At 49.7% G+C, this 13,087-nt stretch overlaps 1 protein-coding gene across 4 annotated transcripts in view; it reads left to right on the top strand.

Moving 5' to 3' along the window:
• Positions 1-13,087, top strand: part of RGS3 (regulator of G protein signaling 3) — a 129,997-nt gene that overhangs the window by 20,717 nt on the left and 96,193 nt on the right. For all 4 annotated transcript variants that reach the window (XM_046021748.1, XM_046021749.1, XM_046021754.1 and 1 more), the window contains 4 exons: positions 6,357-6,407; positions 8,262-8,320; positions 9,553-9,647; positions 10,610-10,678. In XM_046021748.1, coding sequence (XP_045877704.1) covers positions 6,357-6,407; positions 8,262-8,320; positions 9,553-9,647; positions 10,610-10,678 — 274 coding nt within the window. Of the gene's footprint in view, positions 1-6,356; positions 6,408-8,261; positions 8,321-9,552; positions 9,648-10,609; positions 10,679-13,087 lie in introns of those variants that run through there.

Raw genomic sequence — 13,087 nt, 5'->3', positions numbered from 1 at the left:
TCTCCCTCTTCAAAAGAACAAACACTTGGAAGACCCCTGCAGCCTGCCATTTGTCCTTTAGAGGGGAGAAAGCGAAATTGGTAAACAGGTATACCCCTCTTGGAGCCTCAGTCAGGCTGCCCTGTGGGTCAGGTGGCCCAGGATCCCAGAGAGAGGGGTGCTTAGCAGCTGGTTGTCTCCCTCCCGCTCTCCTGCACACACAGCTTTGAGGTACAGACTCGTCCCCACAAATGCAGGGCAAATCTGCGAGTGCTGGTGGCCAGCCAGGCTCTGCAGAGATCCAACCTCCTTTGTACATTTGTCCTGGCATCCTCCCCCTTCCTGTGGCTTTCAACACATGACAGCTCCTAAATGGGGAATTGCCTTTGAGGTGAACTGTGTTTTGGGATGACTGCTCCTTCCTGCCAGCCAGGCAAGTCCCTCAGAGATGTATTCCCTGCACACCCCAGGGTGCCGTGAGCTCCCTCTAGGACACGCTTCTGCTGACCCCTGAGGTCAGCTCTGGTGGGCAGCCCTCATCTTCTTGCTTCGTGTTCTGAGTGTGTCTCTCCCTGGCTGTGTCCTGAGAATCTGAGTTCATCTTCCCGTGGCCCTCCACGGAGTACCGTCTGCCAGATTGAATTTCTTTAGCCGGCTTCCATGCCCTTTTTTTCTGCAGGTCCCAGGGAGTCTGAATCCCCCTAGGTCCTGTGCCAGCAGTGTCTTGGGGACATTTCTTCGAACCTGCCCTCTTTTTGGTTTCCTCCTGGCTTCCAAAGCAAAGCTGTGGCCATGGTCCTGTGCCTGATGATGGCTCTCTGGGCTCCTGAAGCCCAGGGTGGCATTGGCAAATGCAGTGGTGCATATTAATGGCTCTGGAAGACCAGCTCAGAGCATAGGCCAGAGTTCTGGAGTTGAGGCCAGCATTCTGGTCTCTCATTCTGGTTTGTCTTACCCATGTCACTCTGGGCCCAGGACAAGTCTCCTTCCATATCTGGGCATGACTGTTCTGCCTTCCAATTGAGGAGGTGAGATAAGGTGACTTCAGGGCCCTGGAGAAGCATTCATTGGATGGGATGGGCTAAGGGGGAGGCAGTGGTCAAAGGTGGTGGGGGGTGGGGACACATTCTTCTTTTTGCCCTTCTCTGTGGGCCCATGGACCGGCTGGGGGAGGGTGTATCCCTTGCCGGTGGGGCCTGAATCTGGTCTGCGGGGCTTGGTTTCTCTGGCTCTCCCCCAGAAGTCCTGCAAGGGGAGCTAGGCAGACTCCTCTGATTTCGGAGTCATTCTTTGCTCCAGGCCCATCCTGGGCTTCAGCTCCACTTTTGAGCCTTGCTTATGCTCCTGCCCTGGTCACTGGGCTGCCAGTTCCCTGCCATTGGGCACCCGGGCATTCAGATCTGTCCTTCTGACTTGGCCCCCTGCAGGTGCCTGGCTAATGTTTGTCAAGTGGAACTAGTGACCATTTGTGCTGGGAGATGTCTCCATCCTGATTTCTTTCTTTCTTTTTTTTTTTAAATTAACATATAATGTATTATTGGTTTCAGAGGTATAGGTCTGTGATTCATCGGTTTTATATAACCCAGTGCTCATTACATCATGTGCCCTCCTTAATGTCCATCACCCAGGCACCCCATCCCTCCACCTCCCTCCCTTCCAGCAACCCTCAGTTTGTTTCCTATGACCAAGAGTCTCTTATGGTTTGTCTCCCTCTCTAGTTTTGTCTTATTTTTTCCCTATGATCCTCTGTTTTGTTTCTTAAATTCCGCATATCAGTGAGATCATATGATAATTGTCTTTCTCTGATTGACTTATTTTGTTTAGCCCAATACCCTCAAGTTCCATCCACATCGTTACAAATAGCAAGATTTCATCTCTTTTTTGATGACTGAGTAATATTCCGTACTATGTATGTATGTATGTATATTTACATATGTCTATATACACACCACATCTTCTTTATCCAGTCGTCTATCGATAGACACCTGGGCTCTTTCCATAGTTTGGCTATTGTGGACATTGCTGCTATAAACTTTGGGGTTCCGGTGTCCCTTTGGATCACTATATTTGTATCTTTGGAGTAAATACCCAGTAGTGCAATCGCTGGGTCATAGGGTAGCTCTATTTTCAACTTTTTGAGGAACCTCCATGCTATTTTCCAGAGTGGCTGCACCAGCTTGCATTCCCACCAACAGTGTAGGAGGGTTCCCCTTTCTCTGCATCCTCACCAGCATCTTTCGTTTCCTGACTTGTTGATTTGAGCCATTCTGACTGGTGTGAGGTGGTATCTCACTGTGGTTTTGATTTGTATTGCCCTGTCCATCCTGATTTCTGTGAACAGTCCATTGGGTAGGTGATGGTACCATGCAACTCACTGGCTCCCACAGCTTCGGAAAGCCAGATATGTTTGGGCCAAACCTGCCTTTGCACTGGTAATAGTTTCAGAAAAGATGTTTGGGATTAAACACAGTTGCCTTTGGGTTCATGAGATGAGATCTGTGAATGCTGGTCATTTTTGTCTGTTTCAAAGCCTTCTCCTACCCCACACTGGGTCCAGCACATTTTTTGTAGATTTTTCAGGTCTAGAGGGCCCCAAAGTGGTAATTGTTCAGATCTTGAGCTTATAATGCTACGGATTCTCTTGGTGCCTTTCATGCAAGGACCTTCTCACCCTCCAGCATTATCTGATCTAAACACAACTTGGTGAGTGCAGTAGCCCCTGTTATTAGCTCCACCTGGCAGCTGGGGAACAAGGTGCCTCTGACAGCGAAGACAGTAGTCAGGGCTGGAACTGGAACAGGCCTCCGGGGTTCTGAGATCTGTGTTCTGGGCAGCAGAACAGCAGGAATTTCTGATGGATGAAGAGCTGGACAAGAGTTTGCTGGAGTCTGGATTGACTAGGTTTGCAGTTTAAATACCCCCAAAGTGTGACGAGCAAGTGGTTTCCAAGTCCCAGGGGTTGGTGAGCTGCTCAGAATTTCCTTCCTTTCTGTTCTCTGACCCCTGTCTGGCCTTCCTCCAGCCAGCAGCAATGCACAAGCCCCAGCCACAGTCCCAGTTTCATGGGGGCATGTCCAGAGATAAATAGTTGGGATGATGAGGGGATGTCTCACTGTGCCATGAGGAGTGGTGGAAGAAGAGAGCCCGGAGACTGAGAGCAGAACCATGTCTGGGCAATAAAAGCTATTGAGAGGCCACTTCTGGTTCAATATAAGATGGAGTATTGAACAATCAGGGTTATTGCAAAAGAAAAAGGGCTCCCATTACAGAAAGTGAGCTCGCCGTCACTAGAGGTAATCAAGCAGAGGCAGATGACTATAAGACAGGGTTGTCATGGATGCAAGGGCTTTCTGGTTGCTGTGTGGGGTTGCTGCAGGCTGGGAGGCCCTGCCCTATCCTCCTTGTCTCCCCAGTATTTGTCCACCAGGTGGATTGAGTCCAGTGGTTTCTTAAGGTTCCAGAAAGAGTCCACTGGAGTGAGGAAAAATTTTGAGCATGTCATTGAGGAAGAGGAGTATGATCCTTCTCTCTTCTGTCCTTGCTGAAGGGCCACTGGGCATCTGTGAGGATGGCTTGATGTTTTGTTTTGTTTTTATGTTGTCTTTGAAAAAATTAGAAAAGCCGGGGAAAAACCAACTCTTTGTTCTTCACCTGCTTTCCAGCCCTGGTCCTTCTGTTATGAAGGACCCCTCCCTCCCTTCCTCCTCTCTTCTCCCCTCTTCCCTTCTTTTTTCATTTCCTTTTCATATTTTTAATTTAATTTGTATTTTTAAAATATTTTATTTATCAATAAATAAAGTGAGAGCAGAGGGGAGGGGCAGAGGGAGAGAGAGAGAGAGAATTTCAAGTAGACTCCCCACTGAGCACGGAGCCAGACTCAGGGTTCCATCTCATGACAGGATCGTGACCTGAGCCAAAATCTAGAGTTGGATGCTTAGCTGACGGAGACACCCAGGCATGCCTCCTCCTATTATTATTTTTTAAAATATTTTATTTATTTGACAGAGAGAAATCACAACTAGGCATAGAGGCAGGCAGAGAGAGAGGAGGAAGCAGGCTCCCTGCGGAGCAGAGAGCCTGATGCGGGACTTGATCCCAGGACCCTGAGATCATGACCTGAGCCGAAGGCAGAGGCTTTAACCCACTGAGCCACCCAGGCGCCCCCCTCTTATTTTTAATTATAGAAATGCTATAGTTCATATAATTTGTATTGTTGAAACAACAAGTGATAGAATAAAATTCCTCTTGACTTCCCTTCCTCCAGTTCTGGACACGATCCCTGTTTTTCATTTGGTACCCTTTTAGAACATGCACACACACACACACACACACACACACACACATAGAAATATATGTCATCTGTATTGTTCTGCAATTTTCTTGTTTCTCTTAAAAACTTATCACAGCGTTCCCCCTGCCAGGACATACAGAATTCCCCCATTTTAAAAAAATTATTATTATTATTATTTTTTTTACTTTTTTTTTCCAAAAAAAATTATTATTTTTAAAAAAGATTTTATTTATTTATTTGAGAGAGAGAGAGAAAGAGCATTAGAAGGGGGAGAGTCAGAGGGAGAAGCAGACTCCCTGCCAAGCAGGGAGCCCAATTCAGGACTCGATCCCGGGACTCCAGGATCATGACCTGAGCCAAAGGCAGTCGCTTAACCAACTGAGCCACCCAGGCATCCCCATTATTATTATTATTATTATTATTTTTTTTTTTTTTTGTAATAGCCCCTACCATTCCAAGCACAGCTAGTGATGGCTTATTTACCATTTTCATATTAACAGACTTTTCAGGTGTTTCCAATTTGTCCTTGTTTTAAACAGTGCTGGAGCTCCAGCCTTGAGCTCAGGTGTGTGGATTTTTGTCTGTGATAGTTACGTCGAAGTAGAATTGCTGGGTTGAAGGACATGCACAATTGAATTCTGATAGATACTGCTATCATAAATTTCCCTTTGTTGCACTTCCTCCCACAGGGTATGAGAGTACCTGTTTTCTTACATTTTTAACCAACATTTGACATTATCCGTCTCTTTTTTAAAAAGATTTTATTTTATTATTATTGTTTTTTAAGTGGTGTGGAACCCAACACAGAGCCTGAACTCAATGGCCCTAGAGATCAAGATCTGAGCTGTGATCGAGAGTCAGACCCCCCACTGACTGAGCCCCCCAGGCACCCCTAAAGATTTTATTTTTAAGTAATTGCTAAACCCAAGGTGGGGCTCAAACTTCCAAACCTAAGATCGAGAGTCACTGAGCGAGCCAGGGGCCCCAACATGATCTTTAAACAATCTGCCAAGCATATTGATAGAAAATGGTATTTTATGGCTAATTTGCATGTTCCAGGTCTCTGTGAGGTCGAGCATCGCCTCGTACATTTATTGGCTGTTTTGTCTTCTCTGAATTTGCAGTTTATGACCTTTGTCTATTTTTGTATTGTGTTATCTCATAACCTTGTTTATGATATCTTTAATTGTAGTAGACATTTAAAAATTGTAAGGAGTTAGAGTTGTCTATCTTTTCCCTTGGTGCCCCTGCATTTTGTGTCTTGCTCAGAAGGCCTTTTCCAAGCTTATAAACACACTCAAAGGCCCTCCAGCATGCTCTAGTCTGGGGCTCCTCAACTTTTACTTCCTCCCTGGGGAGCTAGTTAAATTGCAGATTCTGATTCAGCATGCCTGGGATGGGGGCCTGCGATTCTGCATTTCTAGCTCTCATCCAGATGCTTCTGATGCTGGAGGTTCTCGGACCATCAGGTAGCATGGTTCTATGCTAGCTTTTCTTTAGGGAGATTAGGATCCTGTGCAATGGTGGAGGCTGGTAGCATTGACTTTGAAGGATCTCTCTGCCCTGATCTCTCTCTCTCTCTTTTTTTTTTTTGCTTTTCCTCCGATCATTTGTTCCTTGTCCTTGTGTTGTTATTGCCTTTCCAGAATACAGCTAGCTGTCTGTCACAATGGTGGGCTTTCCCTGTCCTCCCCCTTGACCCCTTGACTCCCATGGACTTCTGAATAAGGCCCAGGATCCTTAACCCTCCAGCCTGGGCTCGTCTTGATGTAGATACAACAACTTTTGCAGCTGTCCAACAGAGAGAGCTCTGCGGCATTAACCTGTGCTGCCCTGTAAAGTAGTGACCTCCCCATCACCAGAGGGGTGCAAGCCCAGAATAGAGAACCACTGTGGGAGGTACTGCAGAAAGGACTCCTGATGTTGTGAAGAGGCTGCACTAGGTGGCTTCTGAGCTCTCTTCCAACCCAGAGTGTGTCTGGATCTCTGAATCACTTCACATGAACAAAAGAGCAGCCCTGTCACTGCTACCCTGTCTTTCCCCCAACGAGGAGATGGAGTGAAGTTGCTTCTGTTGTCTCCTTAGGTCAGCTGAAGCTGTCGATTGACGCCCAGGACCGGGTTCTGCTGCTCCACAGTGAGTATCTGGGTGATGAAGGTCCTATGTGCCACCCAGAGGATCTTACACTTTACCTGTCCATTAATCATTTGTTTGTCCTTCCACCCAGCACACACGTAGTTCCTGAACTTCTGCCATGGCCTTTGCTGCCTGGACTCTTCTGTTTATCCCAGCAGGCCCTGCCTATCTCTCTAGCCTGTGTGGCTCTTGCTGTTAATGTCTCCCTGCACCCCCTTTTCTGGCCAGTTACCTGTACCCCCTTGAGGGCATCATGCTTGCCATGCCTCTGAGCCTCTGCTCCCAAGGTCTCTTGTGCCTGGGATCGCCTGCCTTCTTTTTGAATTCCTTTTGAAAAATAACTCTCCTTCCCTCTGATTTTGTAAGAAACATGCCTGCCTTAATCATCATTAAGATTCAGGAAGGAAGGCTCATTTTGCTTCACCTTTTCCCCTCCAGGAGTCACCCCCGTGACCTACCTGAGTATGTTGTTTCCTCCTCTGTGTCCTTCTCACGGCCCTGACTACATGGCGTCTCTCTGGGCTGTCCCGGGAGTGCAATGGGACAGCAGCCATGTCTGCTGCACCTGCACGGGGTCAGGAGGGGGCGGGGCAGGGAGACCCAGGGTTTCCTCAGGTCTGGAGCCTGCCCCCCTCCCTGTGACCACGCCCTTGGGAGGAAGGATGCACACAGGAACGGTAGCTAGGACACCAGGCAGCGTAGACCAGCAGGCGCCTAGGGTCCTCCGGTCCTGGCCTTGGGGGGGCCCCGGGTGACGTTCCCAAGGACCAGCAGAGGGGGGTTCTTTGTGGGCCAGAGCCGGACTCCAGCTGTGCAAACAGATTTTGTAAAACGCATCTTGGCCTCCACCACTTCATTTGTCCTGCACAGTTTGCTTTGGCTTCACCCCAGTCTTGGGGCTCTTCATCCCTTCCAGCCTGTTCTCTCTCTCCTTTGGCTTCTCAGGCTTCATGCCTCAGACTACGGGAGCCCCGTCCAAGCCTAACCCTAGGGCTCCATCCACACTGAACAGTAAAAAAAAAGAGCCAAGGGGCTGCCCGGTTTCTGCAGACCTCAGGCAAACGGGTGGGGCTTACGTTCAGGATCAGGCCTGTGCCTTACCGCCACCTGTCCCTTGCCTTTATTTATTATTATTTTTTTCCCTAGCAAACGTCCTTTGAGCAGTTACTTGCTTGCCAGGCCCTCTGCTAAGCACTTTAGACACATTATTGCCTTTACGCAGCAGACCTACCATGTGGAGTGGATGTCGTGACCCCGAACCCATTATGATCACTCCTCCACTGAAAACCAGCGAATTCAGCGGCAGAGAGACAAAGCCGCTTGCTCCAGCTCTCCCATCTAGTCAGCAGTGGAGCTGGCGCTGGTGCTGGTCTGCAGGCCCGGGGCCTGGGGCCCGTCTCTGGACCTGGACTTTTGCCTGCCGCGCTATACTGTCCAGCAGCCCCAGCGCGGCGGACGGTGCAGGATGAGTTCTCCAGTCTTGTGTGGAGGAAGGAGCACTGGACTGGGAGTCAGGAGATAGGGATCCAAACCCAGCTCTGGCATTCCTATTGCTCTGATTGCTCTATGACTTTGGGTGGGTTTCTCACTATTTCTGGGTCCCCTGATAGTCTCATCTTTCCTTTTAAACGAGGGGTTCAACTTGATAAATTTGATGTTCTCTTTCAGCTGTAAGATTCAAGGAATCGAAGGGATCCTGCATTGTCTCAGCGAGAGTGCTGCCTGCATGTGGAAAATGGTGGGGATGGACTGGACCAGAGGGGGTTAATAACCAATGGCTGTCACACACATTAGGGGCTAGTGATAATCCTTCCCACCTAGCCACCTACCCCAACATTTTCATTCTCTCTTTAGTTATAGAAGGAAAAGGCCTGATGAGCAGAGACCCTGGCATCTGTGATCCCTACGTAAAGGTATTTGATGAGCTGGGGGAGGTGTGTGTTTGGGTGGGTTGGGGGGGTAGTGGGGAGCCATGTCACTAGACTGTGTCCCAAGGTCTCAGCACATCAGTGGGCCTGGGGCCATTTGAGGTGGCAGGGACCGCCTCTTTATTTGGTCCTTAGGCATTAACTAGGTCCAGTGATGAGGCACTGAGCTAGAATAGGCCCTTAGCCCAGCTTGGTCCCTATGGCTTCCTACAAGAGCTGGACTCTTTTTTTTTTTTTTTAAGATTTTATTTTATTTCTTTGACAGCTAGGGATCACAAGTAGGCAGAGGGGCAGGCAGGGGTGGGGAGAAGCAGGCTCCCTGCTGAGCAGAGAGCCCGATGCGGGGCTTGATCCCAGGACCTGAGCTGAAGGCAGAGGCCTCAACCCACTGAGCCACCCAGGTGCCCCAAGAGCTGGACTCTTATGGGTGAGCTCGGTCATCCCCATGAGTGAGCATCGTGAATGTGTGTGTGACAGAAATCCACAGATAATCCCAAGCCCTCTCATGAAAAGCACTATTCTCACTCCTCTCCCTGGCAAAACCAGAAGCAAGATGGCCTGGTCTGGGTGGTGGAGGGGAAGAGGTGTCTCTGAGGCCTAGAAGATCCAAATGAGTGGGGCCCTTGCTGTGAAGACAGAGGCCCCACAGGGCGGAGGGCCTACTTCCAGCCAGAGCCGAAGGCCAGGCACCTCCCAGAGTGTGGCAGCTGGGATGTATCCCTCTCTTCTCTCCCAAAGCCCCCAGGCTGGTCAGAGGTCCCTGTCGGTGAGGACTTGGTCAGGAGCAGGGCAGGAGCAGCTGGAGGGCGAGAACATGGATTTGGGGCCTTAGGGGAGGCTGACCTAGAGTCTCTGGGGAAGGGAGCACTGAGTAGCTGCGGGGAACTCAGGAGAGAGGCCAGTGCTGAGAGGAAGACCGGAGATGGCTGAAGTATACCCCATCTATGGCCAAGCCTGTGGTTACCTTGGTGGTGTCACCCGCTGCGGGGACCTTTCTTGGCTCCCTGTCCCCTCCTCTGACTCTAGTGCCTCGGCAGCAGCTTCTGTTTGTCTCCTGGCCTCTGACTGAGGATGGTACCCTGTCCTCCTCCGCAGAGGCCAGTTTGAAGGACACCCGGGAAGCCTTTCCCCTGGGAGGTGGGCAGAGTCAGCTGCTGGGCTCCGGTGTGTCGGAGGCCATGAGCCCTCTTCTCATGCTTACTTTTCTCCAATTCAAGATTTCTTTGATCCCTGAAGATAACCGACTGCGTTGCCAGAAGACACAGACCATCCCAGACTGCAGAGAGCCGGTCTTCCGCGAGCACTTCTTCTTGTAAGAGTCTGGGGCCCTCGAGGGGAGAGGGAAGGAGGGTTTATCTGGAAACAGCTCTGTCTGTCAAATCTAGAAGTGGATCTGAGCAGAAAAACAGTGACTTCTGAAGGATGTCTGTGTTTTCCCGTCCCTTGTGTCCTTGCATTGCTGGCTCCGGGCCCGGCTGCGAGGTCCATGGTGATAAGGTGTCACTTGGCTGGTTCTCACAACCAAAGTGCCCAGCCTGAGGCTGGCAGCCCCTGACAAGTAGGCATTTTCCCACCGTGCCTCAGGCCAAGGCTTTTCTTTGGGTAGAAGAAATTTTCCAAGTGGAGGAATCCCTCCACTTCGTAAAACTTGCTACCCTCCCCGGGGCCTCAACTTTCATAGTTGTAAAACGGGCTGGTGAGAGTACCGACCTTGGAGAGCTAACCTGTGAATGAGACTGTGTAATGCATGGTTAGCTGTTTATTATTATTAGTAGTAGTAGAAGTAATAGTAGTATTGTTATTATTTGTTCCCCCCTCCCTGAACTCTGGGACCGATGGGAAGGAATGGCCGTTCGGTATTCTGTTACTGAAAATTAAGTATGCTTTTTTTTTTTCAAACAATTTTGTTTATTGTAGAAAAGTAGATCAGCAAAGAGAAGAAAAGAGAAAACCCCTTGAGCCCTACCTGCCTCGGCTTATTTCTTTTTGGGTCTTTGATTTGTGTGGGTGTGTATGTCTGTGCGTGCATGCAGGTGTTTACAAAAATGGGATTGTTCTATAATAGTGTGCTGTAAGCTCCCTTTTGTCCTGAACAAGGTGAGGTAAGCTCTTCTGTGTGTGTGAATGCTCACCTCCCACCCTGCTGGGAGTTTCTTTAACCAGCTCCTTATGGTTGTTTAAGTTATTTCTAAACTTTGCGACTGTGATGGACTCTGGGGGTCCAGCATGGAGCTTGGCCCTACTAACACCCTGACCATCTGGTTTGCTTTGCAGTCCTGTCCAAGAGGAAGATGAACAGAAGCGCCTTCTGGTCACTATGTGGAATAGGGCTGGTGACTCCAGGTGAGGGAAAGTGCTGAGCTGGAGGGGAGAGCCTGCTCTCGGCCTGCAGGTGGCAGACAGGCGGCCAGCAGGCAACAGTTAAATCTTGTGAGATGACTGAGTAGTAGTGGCCACACTCAACCTGAGAGACTAGCCCTCCCTTGAGTCCCCATAACACCAGACAATGCCGAGGACCGTGTTATCAAGTAGTATTTGCTGTACCCTTGGTATCAATAAGGCACTGCGTTGGCCTTGGGGGACACCAGCCAGCCTGCCTGTGGATTCTGTTCTCAAGGTGCCCACTTGCAGGAAGGGACACTAGGTGCTGTGTAGACACTGATTATAGTCACATATAACAGGCTCAGTTCCATATGAGTAGAAGCTCCTAGAAAAATAGGCCCATTTCTTTCCTAGTCATCACTATACTGAATACCTAGCACATAGATGTTCTGTAAATATTGTTTGAATGGATCCAAGGCTGAATGAGTAATAAGGACAGTAAGTGTAGGAAGAGGGAAGTTCCTCGTGGGCCAAGGTGATCCAGGAAGGCTTCACGGAAGAAATGGGATTGTGTACTTGGGGCAGAGATCAAGAATAAGACAAGGAGAGAAGGTTTTGCATGAGCAAAGGCAGGAGTCAGGGTGACGCATACTGGGCTCAGGCTGCCATGAGGAGGCTGCATGGCAGGTGACGAGGTTTTATGTGGGAGGAGCCAAACAGGAGGGTCTGGGTCCTTCCCAGGACATGGGAAGCCAGATGTGATCCTTAGTGTGGAGTTCAGTCCAGCACAGGCGAGGAGTGCTCGGGTGAAGGGGAGAATTAGCTGCCCAGCAGAGGGGTAAGAGCAGCTGGGCCGAGTGCCTTGCCTACCGTGAGCAGCAGGGGCTCTTTCCCCTGGTGCAGCCAAAGGGATCTGGGGGACCCTGTGATCATACATTTGTCAAGCCATCATAGAACCAAGTGGTAACTGGAAAAGTGCCTCAGTGAATGAAAATCAGCTCTATTCACCAGCTTAGACTGGGAAGATATTTTGGGGTTGCTTTTTAGTATCTTAAATGTTATAGCTGGTATGCTTTTAAAAATTGAGCCTTATTCTGCCTTCATAGGGAAGGATACTTCTTTTAATGGAGCATATACTTTTTCTCATGGAAATGATGGTGCTGTAGGCCTCATTCATTCAGCTGCCATTTTCTGGGTACCCACGCGACTACGTTGTTCTAGATGCTGAGGACACATGGGGTCAATCAGAGACAATCCTGCTCTCCAGAGGATCACTGATAGGGACTTAGAGGTGTGGGTGAGGAAGAGGACATTACATTGATAATAAGAACAACAGTTTATTGGGTGTTGACCACAAGCCCGGGGTTTACAGTGCGTTATCTCATTTAATTCTTAACTCTTAAGAGGAGTAGGGTTTTGCCTGAGTTTTCAGAAGAGGAAATGGAAGGTAAGGAAGAGAGTCAGTTGCCAGAGGTCACATGGCCAATAGGCAGTAGAGCTGGGCTGGGGATCCAGGCACTGAGGCCCCAGAGTCTCACTCTCACTATACTGCCTCCTGGGGTGCACGCAGAAGGACAGAAGAAAGAACCAGCATAGTATAGAGGGCAGGACAGGGAAGGAGTGGGGAAGGGTCTCCAAACTACCCGGTGTGGCAGGAGGGTCAGGTATAAAGTACGGAGCAGTTAGAGATAAGATGAAGAGGTTGGTATAAGCCAAATCAGTTGATTCTGTAGGTGTTTCTTGGCATGTGGGCTGCCTCCTAAGGTCGGTGGTTCTCAGTCCCGGATTTGCATCAGATTCCCTGGGATGCTTGCAGAGAACACAGGTTCCCAGGGGCCACGTCAGATGGATTCAGTCTGATCTTCATGGGTAGGGCCAAGGAATCGACATTTATACAAGTTCTCGGGGAACCCTCATGCCACCAGCTTGGTGTTTGGGAAGTCGGCGGTGGAGAGATACTGAGGAGTGTTGAGCAGGGGAGAGGCAGATCTGGCTCTAGATCACCTGGTAGGGCTTTGGAAGGCTGGGGAGGAGCTAGGAGGTCTTGGAGTGATCTGTGAGAGAGATGCTTTAGGGATGGAAAGGAGGGAAACAGACCTAGGACAGATTTAGGAGATGAGATTAGTGGTACTTAGTGGTGGTTTGGCTGTGAGAGCAGCAGGTGAAGTCAGGGGTCATTCCCAGTATTAGGTGGTGTCCCCAAGCAAACCAGCATGCTGTGGAGGGGAAGGGGACCAGCTTTGGGCCCCCTGGGAAGAAGGGGCTGGAGAGCCGCCAGATGGGAGCTGTGGTGGTGGGGGCAGCCTCGCTGACACAGAGCCCAGAGGGAGAGAGGTCCGTGCCAAGGATATGGGAGCCACGACCACCAAGGTGGTAGGTGAAGTAGGGGGGACTGCCCAGGATGTGAGTGACCAGGCTCAAGGGTGAGAA

Source organism: Meles meles, chromosome 11 (assembly GCF_922984935.1).
Source record: "Meles meles chromosome 11, mMelMel3.1 paternal haplotype, whole genome shotgun sequence".
NCBI lineage: Eukaryota > Metazoa > Chordata > Mammalia > Carnivora > Mustelidae > Meles > Meles meles.
The sequence above is the reverse complement of the archived record's forward strand: the minus strand, read 5'-3'. Positions and strand labels throughout refer to the sequence as shown.